This window comes from Emydura macquarii, unplaced genomic scaffold (genome assembly GCF_026122565.2).
Source record: "Emydura macquarii macquarii isolate MOO-44397 ecotype Brisbane River unplaced genomic scaffold, CSIRO-AGI_Emac_v2 contig_2846, whole genome shotgun sequence".
NCBI lineage: Eukaryota > Metazoa > Chordata > Testudines > Chelidae > Emydura > Emydura macquarii.
In genome coordinates this window covers 2330367-2350657 of record NW_027132983.1, presented here as the reverse complement: position 1 = coordinate 2350657, position 20291 = coordinate 2330367, and the positions used below count along the sequence as shown (strand labels likewise).

At 37.4% G+C, this 20291-nt stretch overlaps 1 protein-coding gene across 2 annotated transcripts in view; it reads left to right on the top strand.

The window, feature by feature from the left end:
- Positions 1-20291, top strand: part of ITIH4 (inter-alpha-trypsin inhibitor heavy chain 4) — a 33639-nt gene extending 13348 nt beyond the window's left edge. Inside the window, exons 11-24 of one of the 2 annotated variants that reach the window (XM_067568124.1) lie at positions 1407-1589; positions 2417-2556; positions 3155-3309; positions 4460-4492; positions 5727-5798; positions 10910-10948; positions 11856-11882; positions 11985-12029; positions 12754-12789; positions 14850-14963; positions 15575-15749; positions 16630-16784; positions 18685-18787; positions 19540-20291. In XM_067568124.1, coding sequence (XP_067424225.1) covers positions 1407-1589; positions 2417-2556; positions 3155-3309; positions 4460-4492; positions 5727-5798; positions 10910-10948; positions 11856-11882; positions 11985-12029; positions 12754-12789; positions 14850-14963; positions 15575-15749; positions 16630-16784; positions 18685-18787; positions 19540-19615 — 1353 coding nt within the window. In that variant the 3' untranslated portion in view covers positions 19616-20291. The remainder of the gene's footprint in view (positions 1-1406; positions 1590-2416; positions 2557-3154; positions 3310-4459; positions 4493-5726; positions 5799-10909; positions 10949-11855; positions 11883-11984; positions 12030-12753; positions 12790-14849; positions 14964-15574; positions 15750-16629; positions 16785-18684; positions 18788-19539) is intronic. The other variant, XM_067568125.1, reaches the window with a different exon arrangement.

The window sequence follows — 20291 nt, the reverse complement described above, 5'->3', positions numbered from 1 at the left end:
GAGAAAGTGCAGAGCTGGAACTCATGCACACTTGACACAATCAAAGTGAGTCTGAATAGGGTCTTGGAATGGTTATCTCATTACAAGAAGTAATTGTCACTGTTCACAAATTCTCACCATCTAATCAATGGTTGTGAATAAGCCTCATCTACTCTAACTGAATGGACTTCGCTAACACCTACCCTCTTCATTTTTTTTCCTTACCCTTGGATGTATATATATCCTCCTGTCTGATTTCTATTTCTTGCATGTGACAAAGTGGGTTGCAGCCCACGAAAGCTTATGCCTGCAGAAATTAAATTTGTTAGTCTTTAAAGTGCTACAGGATTCTCGTTATATCAACAAGTGACTCTGGCCTACTTAAATCAACTAAAAACATGCCAGGAATCTCTTAACTGTGAAATGAACACATATGAAAACCTTTGTGGCTCTCAAAGAGAGCAAAAGCTGGTACTGGTTCTCTCCTCAAATTTCGTGTGCATATGCAGGCCAGTTTTTAGGGTCAGCAAAAATGTTTGTGGCATATACAGGGCCAAATCTTGAAATTCTATCCTCTCTCCTGGGCAAATGAATGAAAATTTACAATTTTGTGCAAAGGGATGAAATCTGTCATTTAGTGCTACAAAAAGATATATTCTTTAACAGAAATAATACTGAAGGAATTTTGATCCCTGGTTCGGATTTTTTAAAATTTTATTTCCATTTCTAAAAAGATAACTATCCAAAGTTCTAGACATTCAGCTGTAGTTTGACACACAGCACTGAAGCACACTGGTCAAGATTAACCATAAACTCTCACTGATAACATCTACCTGAACTTTTTCTGGATGTTTGAAGAAGTTCGATCCATCTCCCTCTTCATATGCCTGTATATTTTAGTTCTGGATGAATGCAGAAGTACCAAATTACCATGAGAAATATAGTTTATGTAATTTGCTTGTCTGATCAGAAAAATAACTTCACTGAATCTTACCAAAGAGGCTTATTTTGAGAAGTTTGCATAATGCAGAGTCAAGTAGATCAGATATGCATTTATGTGCACCCATCTGAGCTGAAACTTGGAATATACTGAATGAAGTCAGTATGTGAAATGTAATTACCTATCAGTCCTGGAATTCAAGTTGCACACTGGTGAAACAGAATTTGTGCACTGGCAATAGAAAGATACCACAAAAATCCACCAGATTCCCTGTGTCACTATCCATGGAAATCCAAATCCAATTTAAATCCAAGGTATCTCCAGTCATATATGCTAATAGACTGGGCAATGTGTAAAGAGAGTTCCCAGTATAGTTTTGTAGAAAGAGAAAAATTAACACCAGACCTTTTGAGATGTTTTTTATATTTGACAGATTACTTAATTAGACTTAGTTTTACAATCACTTGGTTTCGCTCTCTTTTTCCAGGGCTTTTATCAAGAAGTGGCCACTCCCATATTAAAGGAGATTGAAATACAGTATCCAGAAAATTCCATCCTGGAATTAACTCAGAACAGTTTCAAACTGTTTTTTGATGGTTCTGAAATTGTGGTAGCTGGAAAAATTGACAATGAGCTTGACATTTTGCCAGTGGAAATTCAAGCTCAATCGGTAAGTCCTTATAATTTATGAGAGTTTTCTACAGAAAGAGAAATTTGTATGTACACTGTAGATGGCATAGTCATGAAATTTCCATGGTCTCTGCAGTACATCAATAAATGTTTTTAAGAATATCTTGTATACAGTTTATGTTCAACTAAATTTTTGGTATGTACAGACCAGAGCGAGGTCCTATTGGTCAATAAAGTATCACCCTGTGCTCTAAACAGTGGTTTATTTATAAGGGACAGTTTGTGGAGAAAAAGTATAATAAATTAGTATAATTAAACACTAGTCATTAATATGGCGCAAATAGATCATTTATTATGTCCTATTAAATAGTCTTTCTTTTAGTCTTCCTGGAGCTTCTGAAAGTTATTTCATTATGACTAGAAATTATTTTATGGGAATTTGAGATTTAAGTTGTTATATTCGATTGAGGCATATATCTTATTAAAATATTTTAATTAATGGTGTAAAAAGTGAGATTTTTTATAAATCTGGCAGCTAAATTAAGAATAAGGTAACATCTGTCTACTACTACAGAATATAGCTTTGACGGTATGTATTGATTTACTATAAATACTTGAATTTAAATAGGTTACATAGTGCCTTTTAAATATGGCTGTACAGTTTTATTGTAAATATTGTATATAGGTATCTAATCTCCCAACACTAAGAATTGTTACTGAGGAAAAGGTATCACATATGATATCAATTTATTTTGTCTGGTCTCTTCAGTTTCTTTTAAATATATTATTTTTGAATTGGGTAAAAATATGATTGCCTTTAAAATTATCTCTTGAAGGTTGGTCTTTCTCTCTCTCTCATTCGTTTAGCATACTAGTAACCTGATTTTTAAGGAGGAAGCAAATATAACAGAAAAGGAGAAAGTATTTCAACATCAGAAGTACATTTTTGGAAATTTCATTGAGAGACTGTGGGCTTACTTAACCATCCAACAACTGCTAGAAAAATCGTAAGCTAATAAAACCCTCATGTTGTGTATTTTGAATTTCATAAACTTCTTCATAAAAACAAATCATATGTTCTTCATTCACATGATTGGAAGGTGAAAAAAAAGTGTGAATATTCCTGCACATAATCTTAAAAATATACCCTGTCAAAAGAATACTACAGTATTATATAATAACGATCCAATACTTTGCAGTTCCTGACAGTGTTATATGCTGCTGTGTTTTGGACTATTACCGTGAAATGTGATAGTATTTATTTATTTGGACTGTGCTGAACTTCTATAGTACAGTCAAGTATATTGCCAGTGGTGGTGTTGCCAAACACAAATGATTGAAGCATGTCCATAAAGCATGTATTTCAAGGTCCATTTGTATATTTACTTGTAATTATAGAGGCCCTGATATTGTAAACACATGAGCATGTGCATAATTGTAAAGACATGAGTAGTTGAGTTATACCAGTGGGACTACTTGTATTCAAAGTTACTAGAAAATCCCTGTTAAAATATGGTCAACGCTATGAGAAAGTTTGAGTACCCCTGGCTCATAGTCAGCTGTATAGTTCACTTTATTTCTTTTCATCACGAATGCCAAATTCAGTGTTTCAGCTCGAGAGGAACAGAAAAACCTGCACGTGGCCCGAGCTTTGGAACTCTCTCTGAAATACAGTTTTGTTACACCTCTCACTTCCATGGTGGTCACCAAACCTGATGATCAACAGAAACACCAGCTGGCAAACAAACCGACTGAATCTGGTAAATTCAATTTGCATTGATCTTATTTCCATTACAAACAATACAATCAGGGCTGGCCTTAAGGAAAATGGCACCCTGGGTGAACATGTACTTTGGTGCCCTTTTGTTGCGGTTGAGAAAAGCAGCGTGGGACGCAGTGCGCAAAGACCAGCTCTTGGCCCCGGAGCCTAGCCAGGTTGTACAGGGAAGAGTTTCTGAGCCCGGGGACTCCCCTGGCCATATACCCCCAACTGTCTTGCAGGAGGACAACGGGTGTATGCCGTCCTTGCCTGTGGGAAGGGAGAACCCAGGGGCTGGCCCACTGGCTCCACAGTGGTGGACCCTGCTGCCTGTGCCTCAACGCCAGGCTGGCAGCTGCAGGTGGCATCACCTGCCCCCACCTGGCTGGCCAGGGTCTCTAGCCCCCGGCTCGCCCGCAATCACCCTCGTTCCAGCAGCCCAGGCCACCAGCTTCTGGCACTTGGATGATGCCCCCCAGACGCAGTGCCCTGGGCAGTTGCCCACATCACCCGCCCGTAAGGCCAGCCCTGAATGTAACCAGTAGTTGCAGACTTGTTATCTCCATGATCTCGTTTTGGGCGGCAGTGATATAAACCGGGTTACACACTGCAAGTCTAATTTCAGACTCTCGTTTAGTTTTTTTCATTTTGAAGAAGAAAAAGAACAATATAGGTGGAAAAATGGATGCTACTTTTAAACAGAGGGGGAAATAGTAAATAAGTAGTTAATTACATGAATTAATGATGAGCAAATCTTATTGATGAAGTTCCTTCCCTGCCCACTTCAAGAAAATCTTGCTCATTTCTCTCTTTGATTAAACTGAAACTAGTAAATAAAGACCAGTGGGTACAAAGAATGTCACTTCCAGAGGGCTTTCATCTATTACAGGGGTGACCAGATAGCAAGTGTGAAAAATCAGAATGGGGGTGGGGGGTAACAAGCGCCTAGATAAGAAAAAGTTCCGAATATCAGGACTGTTCCTATAAAATCGGAATATCTGATCACCCTCTCTACTACATGTACCATTCTCTTAAAATAAATTCTTTATCATGGGACAATGAATCCCTCTCATTTCCCCCAATTCATTTCAGTACATCAGCACATGCTGGTTGAATCTATGATCCTAATCTGTCATCAATCCTCTGTCTAGATAATGAAAAGTCAAGATTTACTGGATCTTCAGGTAAGTGATCTGCACTCTCTAAGTAATTTTTCCTGAATTGGCTGAGCTTTTGAAGCCTTCCACTCAACTTCATGGTGTTTCTCTGGGCTTGTCTACCTGGGGAAATTCATGAAAATTAGTCTGTCTGTAAAGTGATAACTTCTGAATGCTTCATCTGATCAATTTCAAAATTTCAAGGAATGCTTTATGCATGAATGAGCATAGACATATTGATATGGGAAAAACTGGAGAACCAGAAGGCAGAAAACGGGGGACATATAGCACTCCTGTTATCCATTTAGTAGCGCCTCAGCTTCAAGCACTTCTGCAGCTGTCTGTAGGTCAAAGAACTGGTTGATGGTGCCCATAAACATCTTCCAGCATAAGAACACCCCTACCTCATCTCTGCCCATCATTCCAATAGAGTTTAACATGTTGACACCCTGAATGATTTATCCCCCAGACACAATGAAAAGAAATAATAATGATGGGGATAGGGGAAAATTGCAGAGGAGTAGGGTGGGGCCAAAACAGCCCCTGGCATGGACTGGGTGTGAGGAAGAGAATGGGTGAACCTGGCATGAGGGCGGGGGCGGGGGGGAGGGGGGAAACACAGAGCACCCTGGCATGGGGGGAAGGAGGGAAATGGGAAATTGGAGGGAGTAGGTGAAGTGGGGAAAGGCTGTGCACCTGACCCTGGCACGGGGAGGAGAATTAGGAAATCCTGGTAATCTGATAAGAAACCATCTCCAGAGAGCAACAGGGGCACACAGAACCCCTGGCTTGAGAGAGAGAGCATTGTGCAGTGTCCCTGAAATAAAGGGAGATGAGAGGCTGGCATACAGGGAGCTTCTAGGTGGAGAATAGAGGTATGCAAGGAAGCACTGGGGGTGCTATGACTTTGACCTACACAAGCAACAATGTGTACATTCCCTTAGTTGTTTCTAGAGACACGTGAATAGGCTTAGGTTTGGTCCTGTTAGCTGTGCAATGTTAGGAAGAGGTTTTGTCTTTTATTTGAGGAAACATTTTGATACTGGTAAATGTATAATGGAAATAGGGGTAAAACGTGAACTATGGACAGCAGAAGGCTGCAACCTCCACACAGGGAAAGATGAGAATAATCTGGCCTCAAAGTAGGAAATCTCATTCTAAAACACTTAGGGCTAGTCCTGTAATCCTTACTCACATGAGTATTAACAAAAGTTAAACCTCTGAAGTGATAAATGGTACTGATTGTATTTTCTTCCGCCAGGTACCAAACGCTTAAAAAGCTATAGAATGAAAATGTTAGGTAATTACAGAAGGCATGATGATGAGAGTTTGTGTAAGTGATCTTACTTTTCCAACTACTGAATTTATTTCTTTAAATAATAATCAAAAGCATTCAAACATTTAAATCTCATGTTAGTGATTCTCAGTCTGGTGAAAAATTAGATATATATTTTATTCTAAAATCTTAGCCCATTTGTATTAAAAACAATTAAAATACTCCAGAGTTCTCTGAAAGTCACATATTCCTCAATGAAAACTGTGTGTGTGTTAGCAAATAAAAAATTAATTCTGTTAGTCATTTCAAGATTTTAGGTCTAAATCACACAGGGCACAGACAGAACTTGGTGTTGCTTCCAATTGGACCTATACATTTTGGGAAAAATTGTATCTGTTGTTTTAATAGTCATGCCCTACATTGCAGCCTGGAATTTCTGGTCTTGCTAGGCTGGTCTGCATTGTAGAACTTTTCCACTGCTATCACCATTTCAGGCACATTTCCGGTCAGATTCGATGTTTGTGCTACAACCCTTTTGTGCTAGACAGGCAGGGGTGAGCCAAAGGAAGGGACATACTGGGAGAGGGAGGAAGCATGGTTGGGGCAGATCTGTGCCTTGGCAATTTTGCACCTCTGCAAAAACCACAAGAGCCATTTCAGTAAAAGAGCAATTATGAGGACAATCCTCAGGGCTGCCCTAACTTCCCTGGGGACTGTCCCAGCTCTCACATCCTCTGATTAGGGGAGGCGCAATCTTTGCACTGGTGCATGAATCTGCCTGCTCCTCTCCACACACACAAGTTACTGTGATGTTGCACAAGTGTTGGCAGCATCTTAATACTCATTCAGAGCAAGTCTCACCAACATTGTATCCTGCATCAGGTTAGACTGCACTGCTGCAACGCTGGTGTGGTCATTAAGTCCTAACATTACTATAGCAATGGTTCATTTATTGTAATCTCACAGTCCCCCTACCACTCTCTTCAGTGACTTCTTTATTGATTGCTGTTGGGACCTGAGCTGGGAACCCTAAGAAAGGTACCAATAGTGGAGTGACACTGCAAAGAGCTGTAGGGAGTGATGTGTGTCATCTTGCTTCACTGGTGTAGCTGAAACAAACAGCTTTGTAACTTGCAATGGTGATATTTTCTAGCAAAGAGCAGGCTTGTAATTAACTAGTTTTGGAATAGAAGAAATCTCTCTAGCTCATTTTACCTTCTAGAAGCAATTCAAAGGTATAATCTATAGCTTATACAATTACTTTGGCAGTTACTTGAGAATATGTAGAAGGATTTTTGTATTTTTAAACAAAATATTTTTTCTATTTACTACTGTAGAAAGCAAGGAACCAATAATATTGATTTGAATCAAGCATAGTCTGTGAGAGGGTGGCCTTTAGTTGGAACTTTCACTGGTCTGGGGAATGAAAGCTTTCAGGGAATGGCAGAGCTATGAAAGAAAAAGAGGTTTCTTGCCATCCTCTGTCTTGTTTAGTGATCTCTGAGTAGTGCTCCAGAAGTAGGATGATACTTCTATTCCTTCCTCTCCTCCAAACACTGAGGATATTTTCCCATTAATTATTGATTTTTATTCTTATTTGGGAATTGTTTTCCATGTGTTTGCATGGCGAGGAATTGGAATGAAGACTCTTTTTTCCCTGTTATATGCAGCACAGCTAAAGTTGAAAAGAAAGAGTAGTGTCTCCAGATAAAAGATATTCTCTGCAGTTTGTTTTTCCCCCTGTGACCCATCCGGTGCCTAGGGCAACCACCTGAAAATGCCAAGGTCAGGACAGGCTGTAAAAGGAGAGCAGATTCTCCCAGCATTGGTGGGTGACACTGAAGTCAAGCTTCCCAACCAGCCACAAACTATGCTTCTGATTCCCCAAACCGGTTACCAAGGAGCCAGTACACAAATACACACAGCCCCCTTTACTGCATTTCAGTCTCTGGCTCCCAATCAGCCACTAGGTCCAGTAAAGAGACCAGTTATTTAAACTCTATGCTCTTTACCAAAAATGTTCCCCTGACCCCAAAGGGTCAGCCACAGTACCAGGTCAATATAAGCTTGGATCCTACCCAAAATATCGCGCTGCCAGCCAGTCCTTTAGTAACTAAAACTAAAGGTTTATTATAAAAGGAAAGGAACAAACTATAAGAGAAGTGTTATAGGATTAAAGCAATCAGATACATACAAATGTTTTGAAAGTCCATATACATCAGGTTTCTAGAAGAGTTGTGGAGTTTGCAGGCTTGTATAGTCCCTCTGGTATACATCCAGTACCAGATGGGCCTCAGTCCTTTGTTTCACAGCTTCAGTTGCAGATGACTTAGTCCAGAGGTAGATAGGTGACTGGAAGCTGAACAGGATTGAAGACAAAATGGATTCCAAGGCTTCTGCCTTATATATCCTCTGGGCCCTTGCTACTTGTAGAATTTTACAGGAACCAAAAAGGAGTCCAGAGTCACATGGGCAAGTCATGGTGACTCATCAGGTATATCCCTGGCTTCTCCCCCTGGACTCCTTGCATCTGGGAATGCCTTAATGGGCCATTAAGCAGGCTATTGTTCTGCAACCATCCTGTCTGGGGAGTTGCCCAGACACAGCACAATTTGAAATACAGATATCTCAAACATATCCATAACTTCAATTACACATATAACACATGAACATAAACATTATCATCTTACTTAGCACATTATAGCCTTTCTAACAGTATCTGACATGATATATCTTATATGAATTATTATGATTTTGACATACTGATGTCCAACAATCTCATAAATGCTCCCCCCCCCAATCCAGCCAGTATGACACCCCCTTTTCCGAAATGGAGAAATAGTGGTTTGAACCTTCAGTTACTGGGTGTAGAAAGGACTTGATTCTACCATCTATCTCCTAGCTATAAGCAGCCAATAGACCTGGCTAGCCTAGTTGTGACTGACTGAAAGTCACAAGTGCAGCAATCCCCAGTCAGCAGAGCCTGATGCAGCATGAGTCTCCTGATATGTAACTGCCTGCAGTAGAGGCATGGAAAAATGCCTTTTCGAGGACAATCTCAAAAACTGATCATTTAGATTATCCTGCAGTAAATGAGGGAAACTTTACCCATGCTTCTTTTGGCTTGGTTGTGATTTGTTAATAAATCTTATTTTTAAATCATAGTATCACCTCTTGTTCTGGAATGTCATTTTACAGTTCAGCCAGTCAGCCTGTGGCAGCCTCATAGGCACATTATAAACTTTCCCCCTCACTTCTCTTTCTTGATACATCCCATTCCTGGACGACTCATTACTAATCTGCCCACATAGCTCTGTCAACGCACTTCTTCTCTACCTCAACTTTTCTACAATTAACTAGGGATGAGAGGCCACATATTCCGCCCTAGATTTTGCAAGGACAAGTGGAAACAGAGACCCATGACACCCCAAGCAGTTATCAGCAAAATATGTAATGTATTTTGGGGGCGGGGAAGAGGAGAGCAGCAGCAGTAAGAAATACCTGATTTTTAAAATACTACCTGTAAGAAGCATGATACTAGCTTGAAATGTAATTTAGACAAGGTATTCTCTTTGTCCCATTACAAATGGATGGAGGTCTGGACCTTTTTCCCGTTAGTATTCTCACCAGTATTCTCATCTTTGTTTGTTTGTTTAAAATAATCATATAAAGGTTTAAATCAAAATCAGGCTTAAAGCACATTTCAGTCTCATGTTTGATGATGACTGTGGATGTTTATTTGATACTAATTTACTTACAGAATATGATCTATAGACATATAATTTAAGAGAAAAATAGTATTTTAAAGTAATTTTCCTACTTTTGAAAATTACTCAAATTTTAAAACTGAAAATAAAATCATTAAAGCCTTATTACTAAGCTGAAAAAAATAAATTCAAGTAATAAATACAATTCAAGATTTTAGACATAGCTTACTCCACACAGGGAATAAATTCCATCTGCTATATGAATATCTGACTTGTCTACAAAATGAGATACAGTGTCGCTCTGAATACCTATTTTTGATAAAAGTAACTGGGGAAATATGTAGGACTCATTCAAAACTCTGAATTTTGTTGTACATGAACTTGAAAAGACAGTACATGGCATATCAAATCATGGGTGGTTGCCACAAAATATAATTGAAATTCAGAGTTTTCAAAGATTTTTAAAATACGTTAGACATTTATACAGATAATGAGAACTCCAGTAGCTACATCTGATAGGATAAAAATGCATAAGGGATATGTATCCTCATGCCAGAAGACATAAGGTGTCTGGAGTTAGGAGTAACTTCCCCCAGGGAATATATGTTGGTGCATAGTTATCTACTCTGGAGCTTTTATGCCTTCTTCTGAAGCACCTGGTACTGATCACTGTTGGAGAACAGGTATTGGACTAGATGGACTACTGAAGTAATTTGGGATGGCAACACCTATATTCTGAAAACTATTTAAACAGTAAAATGATAATATATGGATTGGCTGTAAATCCAGGTCCAATTAGGCCTTTACCGTTTTCACTCTGCTGCATGCCAGAGTCACTCAGAATTCAGGGCAGCAGGTAGAGAATTTGATCTTCCTGCTCCAGAAGCACAGGTCCTTTGCCACTTCAGCTATTGGAGATTCTCATTTATGTGATAGCTATACAGGGCCTACCACACGCAGTTCAGTAGTTCTGATTCTATCTGATCACATTGCCCATCTCAACAGAGGGCAATGATACATACACACAAGCCAGCTAATAAATAAATGAGGAGATAGACATATATAGTGTGTATATAATTGCAGTGCAACTTTAACCATGAAATTGTTACCAAAGCCAAACTTTTCAACCTTCAAACCTGCCAGTGGGTAACAAAATTTGTTATCAATGACTGAAATAGGGAATACTGGTATTTCCTTGGGTCAGCCCTAGCCCCTCAAGCCGCCTTGCTGTCTGAAGAACATAAATGTAAGCTATATACAACAACTATATAATCACATAAATTAAGAAATAAAGAATTTAAATTGCCACAGCTGTCTTAAACCTGCCTTTGCATAATGCACAAGAGACCTTCATTTGGGAATTAAAAAAAAAGTAAACCCACACCCACATTGATTTCTGGTTCTAAAACTGATAAGAAAGAATGCAGAATTCTTTTAAATTATTGTACTTTTCCTCTCCAGTAAGAAGTGATGAAAATTTTGGTGTTTCTCTAGCCAGTGGTAAGTGAACGTACAGCTTCAAGTTCTTCATTTTTTTGTAATTTAAAGATCAAGAACTGATATTCCTACAATGTAAACAGTAGCAAGAGATTCAAGCAGCTCCAAACTCCAGAGCCTCTGAAGAAGCTGAGTGACCCCAAGGCCACAGTAATTCAAGTCAGAAAAAGACATATTGATACAGAAAATGAGTGGGAACTAGAGTGCATATTGCTGTATAAAACCAGAAATTGCACCATTGTTCTGCATCCTGCAAGGGGCTGAAAGCTATCAATTGTCATTGTGGTCAATGAAGGTGCAGGGAATTCAGATCTATGCAGCAGGCTTATAAGATCAGGTCCTAAAACAGAAGTGTCTGCACATTTTCAAAGGGCCATCTGAAAGTTTGGAGGAAAGGGTACTTCACAGTTAAAGTGAAGGGTGGGAGAAAGTTTTCTTATCGAAACTGCTTCATTCATAATATTTTTCATTGGATGGGTCAAATTTTTCTTAGATTCTCTGGTGTAAATCCAGGGAAACTTTACTTATTTCAATGGAGTTACTCTGGATTTTCAGCAGTGTAATTGAGATCCAAACCTGACTATATGTCAATAGTACATGAAACCCCATTGAGGGGCCTCTACAAGAGTTGATATGAAGGTGGCATAAGTATGGTAGGTCAAATCTGGAGGATGTGTGTGTTTAAACTGATTATATCAGGTGCAAGTCCTCAGTACCTTTCCGACGGCCGTACACGTAGGCGTGCACACACCTAGCATAAAATGCACATGAGCAAGCACTCAAAGAAGAACTATGGCTTCCTCTCAATGCCTTCACAACTATATTGTAAATACAGTGCTTTATATTAAATGTCTGCCTCTAATGAGAAAAATACTTAACTGAATCTTGTTCTTAAATTCTCATGTTTTAGATTACAGTCTAAAAGTACAGAACGTTGGTAAGTTACTTTCAGTTTTGTTATGCTGTGCTTCTTTACTATGGACATATATGGGTTTAAAAAAAAACTTCTAAATTTTGATCTCTTCTTTCCATATATTAGATCACAGAGCTCTACTGTTCGACATGACAGAACAATCACCAGAGCGTAAGTTATATGAATTAATTTAAACTGTGAATTTTGGGATGTGTGGATGACTCTGGATTGATAAAACAATGGATGATCTTTTATTTCTAGTCACTGAACTAACCTATCACAAATTGGCAGTGACCAAATATTACCACCATCTGGTAACTCTTCAATTTTGTACATGTACTTATTTGCTGGTTGCTCAGTCTAGTTCCTTGTAAGGAGGAATTCAAATCACAAAAAAACACCTTTACAATTGGCAATAACTGAAAACACTGTGCTCGGTCTCAGTATAGACTAAAAGAATGGAACATGCATAAACACTACACTACCTTCTCATCCCTAATGGTGGTCTGTCCAGGTCAGGTGGAGAGATGCACTTTAGAGGGGTAGATTACTATGCTAGTGTCCATGCTGTTTCTCTCTTGTGGATAGAGAACTTAAATTTCCAGGTGACCAGGTCTGTTAATCCTTGACCATTCACCAACACTAAATGGAACTAGCACAAATAGAACATTTCCACGTCCTTTCTAACAGGGTTTTAGCTCTTAACAACAAAAGCCTAATGAGATATTTTTCTTTTCCTTGGGCCATATTGTGGCATTTATTGTTAAGCAGAACTCACTTGAAATCAGTGGAGATTTCTGCTTAAAATTCACTGGCACAGTGTCCCTTATTAAGTATTTCAAATGAAAAAATGTTTTATTGAAATGTTTGTTGATCTAAATTTCAAATATTTTAGCTCCCAGGACTGTTCAAATATCACCACAGCTTCTTGGTAAGTAATATGTCATAGTATTGTTTTATATCTATAAAATGTTGACAATAGAGGCTACATGTTGTTCACTACAATTAACACATCAACAGAACTCCATAAGGTGCAAACACTGAGAAATGCACCTATTGAATAGGCACCTTGACTATATCAGGAAAACAAGGTCATTTTTCTTTTGCTGAGCATAAATAATATAATACATTTTTCTCATGGAGATGTCAAAGATCTTTACAAACAGTAAGTAAATTAATCTTCACTACATCCCTGAGATGGAGTTAGTTAGCATTATCTCCTTTTTACATATAGTTTAAACCGAGACAAAGAAAGATTAAGGGATTTGCCCAAAGTCACATGAATAGTCAATCACCAAGCTAGGACCAAGAAGACCTGACTCTTTGCTGTCTGCTCAAACCAGACAATAATCATTTTATATTTCTTTTTATTCTTCACTGTTTGTACTAAATAGTCTTGAAACTTAATGTCTCTGCTTACCATTTTGGGGTTGGATACTGTTCCCGCTGCAATCATAGAAGTTTTGACATTGACTTAAGTGGGAAGAAGAGCTGGTCCTTTGTCTTTTCTGAAATTAAAAATACTTATTTTCCCCCTCCTCAATAAACCCATCTCTTAAGGCACACATGGAATGAAACAAGCTTCCATAGGAGTTGATAAAGATTATAAAGTATAAACCTCCAAAAACCAGGAAATGCAAAAGTTAAAGTTGCATGTACAATGCAAAATCTATCTTTTGTGCATATGCATGTTGATGTGCAGCCTGATTCTGATCTCACTTTTGCTGCTGTACATCAGGAGCTAGCTCTCTTAAATTCATTGGTGTTAAATTGGTGTAAGTGAGCAGAATCAGGACCAGTTTTTAATTATGTGATCAAATACTATTTCTAATACAATACATAATAATAGGATTTCATTTTCTCTCTCATTTTATGAGACACAGTTTGTGTATAAATTATTTTCATGGATTCTGTCTTGGATATTCAGAGTTGTATGCAAATCACATGTGGTAGTATGCTACACACATCTCTAAAGTTATAGGAAAAAATTGTGTCAATACTATATTTCCCAAAGTAAAAACTTCTCTAATGTACAGTTAAGGTTACTTGAAGTATTTCCTATCAATGCAATCACTAAATACCAAGGAAATCACCATTTAGGATGACATTAACATTCAGCTCCACATTAATGGATGTTCCTTACCACACAAACATGACAACATCCAACCACATGCTCAGACTGGTCATCACCACAATGAACTCACTTTTAATTCCAATAGATAATCAACATAGACCTCAGAACTGCAGTCAAAGGCATGACTTGAACTTCAACTTTGGCAAGATTCATGTATCTCATCAATAGACTTTTACTTTAAAAATCTATAATGTGTTGTTTCTTAAAAAAATATAAAGAAAAGAAAAACCCCACCTAAAGTTAGTTATGATTACGCATTAGTGTGATTTATTTTTAATTATTTTCTCTGAAAAAGTTAGTAACTATTTTATCAAATAAGTAATAGATTGAACAATAATTGTGCTAAGTGTGGAGGCTATATTCAGTCAATGAATTGTGGAATTAGGGGAATTTTAATCCTACTTTAAATTAAAAGCCTCAACATGTCTTAACTATTGCTTATCCGCACCTCCATAATTTGATGCTACATGGTTGATTTCAGCTATGGCTTTTGTTTAAAAGTCAGTGACACCATATAGCCACCTTACACATTTAGCTTTATATTGATTTTTACAATATTTTGTTTGTAATTCTTTGGACTTTGCCTAAAGTTTAATTATGCACAAGTAAATTTCAAAATACAAAATAAATGTTCTGCCCGTCTACAACACCAGCCCCACAACACTATAGAAAACTACTCATTTACACAACCCTTTATGTTTTCACTCCTAACTAGAATTCCATTGCCCACATTCTAGAAGGGATTGAATCTTTGTAGAACTGATTGACTCAGTACTACTAACACTTGCAATATCAGCGCTATTAGGATTTTTCTTATTAACATTAATATCTCTCTCTCTCTCTCTCTGTGTTTTTAGCCAACGAATATCCACATTTCCTCTTGCAATTGCCCAGACAAAATGATGTCATTTGTTTAAATAGTGATGGAAAGCCGCAAACCTCCATAAATCTAATATCAGATGCTGACAAAGGTGAGACTGCCAAATCTTACATATCCTATAAAGCAGTTAACTATTGCAGGTCAGGAATTTATCAACAAAATATTTTTCACCGAAAGGTAGGTTTTGACAAGTATCTTTGGAGGCTCCTCTTCCTGGCCAACCCTCTGAGGCTTCTGATTATGAACACAAATTCTTGGACTTGTGCATGTCCCAAATCTTTACTATACACCAGTATATTTTAACAGATTCAGGCTACATTAATAATCAATCAGCTGAATTAATGTGGGCTTGTATTCACATAGGCTATGTCTCCAGGCCCCACTGGCCAGGCAGCCTGCTGCTGCCAAGATCAAGAGTAATCTATGCAAGACATTGAGTGGCCAGGTCAGGGGGCGTATGTGCTGGCCATTACCATTGGCCCTGAATTACTTTTCCGCAGCTGTGGCCACAGACGACTTCTGAAGAGTGAATTCTGCAAATGTGGGTTGGAAGTGGGAGCAGGGTGCAGCCCAGGAGCTGAATTTTGGCCTGTTAAAAACAACACCCTTACAAAAGGGCTGTCATTATGTATTTTTTGTTTTGTTTTTTACTTATCACTAATATTGTGTTCCTTGACTAGTCTATATTAATGTCACTTTCAGGAATCTCTGTGACTGGCAAGCTTGGGAGAAATAGAAATCACTTTGTGCTGTTTGAAATTAACTACCTGGATCCTCATGTGCAACTCCGTGTATCAAAGGAAGAAGTTGTATTGAGCTATGGTGGTCAAACCACCAAACTCTCATGGAGAAAGTCTGCTTCCTTTACAATCCAGGGGTAAGAAATGTCTTTATGAGTTTTCCTTTATTTAAGAGAGTGAGCCTGATTTTGCTTAACCCTTTCTCCATTTTACACCCACAATTTTCTGGATTCAAATAACTCCATACACAAGTTATGGTTTGGATCATTGTAGAGAAGGGGGGGGGGGGGAACTAAAAAGTGAAAATCTGGATTTAAATCCCCTCAGTTTTGTGTGTCTTCAGATTATGGCTGTTTGGTTCAGGCTCACCTCTATTAAGATCTGGATTCTTGTGTTCATGTGTTCTTTTAAAAATAAAAAATGATAGACATCTGTATTTTTCAAATCCATGTAGGGTAAGAATCAGATGTAATAAATTACAAGAAGAAAGTCAGGTCCTGAATATTGTAAGAGAGACTGTTCTTGTAAAATATCCAGGAGAGTTTTGACAAGTATCTGAACCTCTGAATTTTCTCCCATCATTAGTGTTTATTACCATATTTTGTATGTTGTACTTTTTTCCATTATTAAAATCATGAAAAAGAATAAACTTTTCCCTCTTCTCCAAGCAGTTTTTTGCCATAGGCAAAATGGCATTTTCACTAGCAAAAAGTCCTGCTAATTTAACATTTTTTTCTGTAAACAGTATTAGCTGACATGCGTTTCAGGACATGTAGGGGGGAAGGCAAATTACTATACATTTTGCTGCATAGAAATTGTGACCTCAGTTCAAGTTTAGTGCATAAAAACACCTGATTAGAAAGGACAGCAGCATATATACAATAAATCAGGTCCTGGTCCATGACTAGGACTCAGGCACAACAGTAATACAAATAACAATAACACCAAATACTCAAGTGTTATATCAGTATCTTAAAACTTTTTCTTAGAAAAAAAACAGAATTGTTTTTTTTCTAGGCTGAAGATTGCAGTTGAAAAGGAAAGAAGTCTTACAATGTCAGCACCTGACAACATCACAATAAAAATTTCTTTTGTAAAGTCTCCAAATCGTTTCCTTGGATTATATTTCATGGACACTGACCATTTTTCTGACAAAGCCAGTGGACTTCTTGGTATGTATCATCCAAGTAGCGTAGTATGGTCTTGTAATTAAGTTATTGAAATGGAACTCAGGAGATCTGAGTTCTGTTCCCAATTCAGTCACAGATTTGGACCAGTCAATTAATTTCTCTGAGCTAAATTCTACTCTTCTTACTGATGTTGACCTGTACTTTATTCCAGGAATAATTTTATTGGTTTCCCATAGGACACATTTGGGCTTTTGTGCCTTAGTCCCCCTCCAGTAAAATGGGAATAACAATACATCTCTACTTCACAGGAACCTAGAGGATAAATGTATTAATGTCCTTGAGGTGCTCAGTTATTAGAGTGATGAGTGCCATAGAAAAACCTATAAACCACCTATAAATAATAGTAATGGTGTGTACAAATAATCCAACAATGTTGACATGCCAAATCCTATGCCATGAGTATGTTGTTCTTCTTTACAAATGTTAATGTTTCCCATTGCTGAGCTCAAATGCAAATTGTTTTATCTCTTAACATTAGAAAATCCAGGCACTTAGCACCTGAATTACTATACAGTCGAATGCTATATTTTTATTGGTGGTTTAAGTATGGGTGGAGCCAAGAGGCACCACAAGTGATCTGCCATCTCTAAATAGTCAAGATAGTGCTCCAGCCTCCTTTCAGTGCTTGGATAGCACCCATGAGGGGTTATTAGAGTCCTTTTCCCTAGACTTTTGGTGTTCGAAACATGTGTTTATCTGATGGTGAAAACATGTGATTCAGATGGTGAAAAACAAACTTTTCCACAGGCAACTGATGTATTTATACTTATACATTTCCTGATTAATCATCAATTCCATCTAAAAATTTGCCTATCAACTAGGTATTTGAATCCTTAAATTTAATTTCTTTGAGCAAACTCTTGAGCTCCTTACTCAGATCTTACTAGGTTTGTGCTTTGGCAACGTCTCACTAAAATCAATGAATAATCAACAGGAATTAGCTGAAGTCAAGGGGAGTTGGCCTGAGTAAGGAGCTCTGGATTTGGTCCAGTAACCTAATTAAGTCACACAATATCATGCTGCTGTTACAAAGCAATCCAGACTCAGCTCCATAATGTTCTAGAGCCTTCTGGGACAGAGCCTTCTCCTCAGACCACTCTGTAGTGCTATATTTCCTTTGTATAATGGAGATGGTTCATTTTTAAGAAATAGTATATTCAGGGATGGGCTTATATAACACTTTTGTGGCCAGCTTCAGAAAAGCTAGACTTCCTGAACGGCAAAAGCCTATCTCCTGAATCTACAGTGACACAATATATTGTATACAGCAAATACTTCAGATATAAAATAATAAATTCATTACCTGTCTGAGCTCTTGATTATAAAAGTCACCAAAAAAAATGAATAGCATATTGTGTGTTTTCCTCTGCTCCACCATAGAAAAACACCCAAACAGCTCAGCCTGGTGTAATGTTAAAGGAGGAAAAAAAACTTTTCTTTCAAATAATTGTCCAAAAGTCTTCTACTGACAGGGAGATGTCGCAGATCCCGAAGTTGGAGACATATAAACATATATTGGAGTCAGTGGTATACTGTGTGAGACTAAAGGTTCTCATATGTGAATCTATTTGCAGGATTGTTCCTGGTGTAGCAGGAGTCCCAGATAAGTATCTAGAATCAAAGAGAATGACTTCTGAAACCAGGGAGTTGCCTTAGATTATTCAGAAAGTTTCCATCATATGCCTTTTATTGTTGGTTTGTATGACTACTACAATTAGTAGTACAATTGAATTACATGGAGCAGGTAGCATTTTCTCAGACAAACTACTTCTTACCCTGGAGCCATACCAGCTGTTCTGATTAATTGAACTACAATATATATATTTTTTTAAATGACCTGATAAATGTGATTTTGAAATATTTTTGTTTCTTTGTTTCCAAGGTCAATTTTTCTTTGATACACATTTTGAAAGTAACCTTGGAGTAAGTCAGAGAGAGGATGAAAGAGTCCTTAGTGTTCATGGACAACAGCATAGAGTTACCAGGTAAAATAGACCAGCGGCATGTGGGAGGGAGAAGAGTATGTGCTTTTTTATGGGATTTACTTTGTTTTAATATCTGTATTGCAGCCATATTTCAATCAGAGATACCTCAAGGATTTAATAGGTTAAAACTACATGTCAGCAGCAAACATGCTGGAGGTTAGAACAAATTAAATACTATAGAAATACTTGGTTGCAGCAGCAGGTGTCTTAAACAATGCCAACTGAATCATTAGAGTAAATTATCCAATGGTTTGAAACAGTCTGAATTTATTGATTATGAAATCACACTGGAAGATGCATTTGTTCTCATAGTTCTGGGGCGATTTGGGAGGGGCTTCAACTTGTTGGATATTGGTTGCTTGTAAATGTATAACAAATGGGCATATGCCTCAGAACGTTAAATAGGTGCACTTATGTTTTTTAGTTAAAATAAATAAATGCATTAAAAAGCACCCTTTCTCCTACCATCTTCATTTCATCATTGGTATTCTACTTGCTTCAGGAATCCAATTATTATTTTACACAAACTTTCAAGCATTTTGAGATACCATTTATATGAAAGATGCTATTTCAAATAAGGTTTCAGTACTACTATCAGGTTGGTGTGGGTGAACCTCTTGTACCTGTGCACAGCCCCAGTGACCTCAAAGGCAGCCTCTGTGGGCATAAGATTCGACCCAGTCAGATTTGATTGGAGTATAACAGCCTAAAGTTTGAATGTTTTCTTCATGAGTTTTTTGTTTTTGTTTCAGACAATACAAGAAAGATTACAGGCTAGAATCAACTACTGGTACTATTTCCTGCTGGTCATTACGTATAACTCCCTAAAGAAAAACATGTGGGGAAAGGAAACAGTAAAACAATAATGTTTCAAACACTTCTGATTTAATGTAACCTATACATAATAATCATATGGTTTTCTTTCAGCTTTACTTTGCTAAGGTATAAATGTCAAAATATAATTTTACCTCCTAAATACTGTAATTATACTTTAAAATTAAATTTTAAATTATAATTAAATTATAATTAAAAATTAAGTTCCAAAAAGATGGAGTTTGCTTTTTTGTGTAATTTTAAAAAGATTTATAGTGTATTTGGTAATAAGATATGTTGAAAATGTATGTAAATTAAACTGGGGGTGAAATTTAACGTTTAAAAAAAAAACCCAGTTGTGACACTGGTCAAGAGAAGATATTATATATGATGGATCATTTCAGATTTCAGAGTTATAATAAATGGTTACACCATCTAATCAAATGTGTTTGAGAACAAGGGTTCAGCAACATTGAGAAGGAATGAGAATGCTATACTATAGTTGCAATAAAAGGAATACTCCATTAATGCTTTTCTGAAATTACATTCATGCTTTTATTTTGCTTATATTCATACTGTTGTCTCATTAAGTTCTTTCTATCACATGAATTAAGTACAGAAGTGGTATTGCTTTTACCATTTATCTCATATTGGCTGAATTGTGGAAGAAATATAACACTGCTGACTTTTC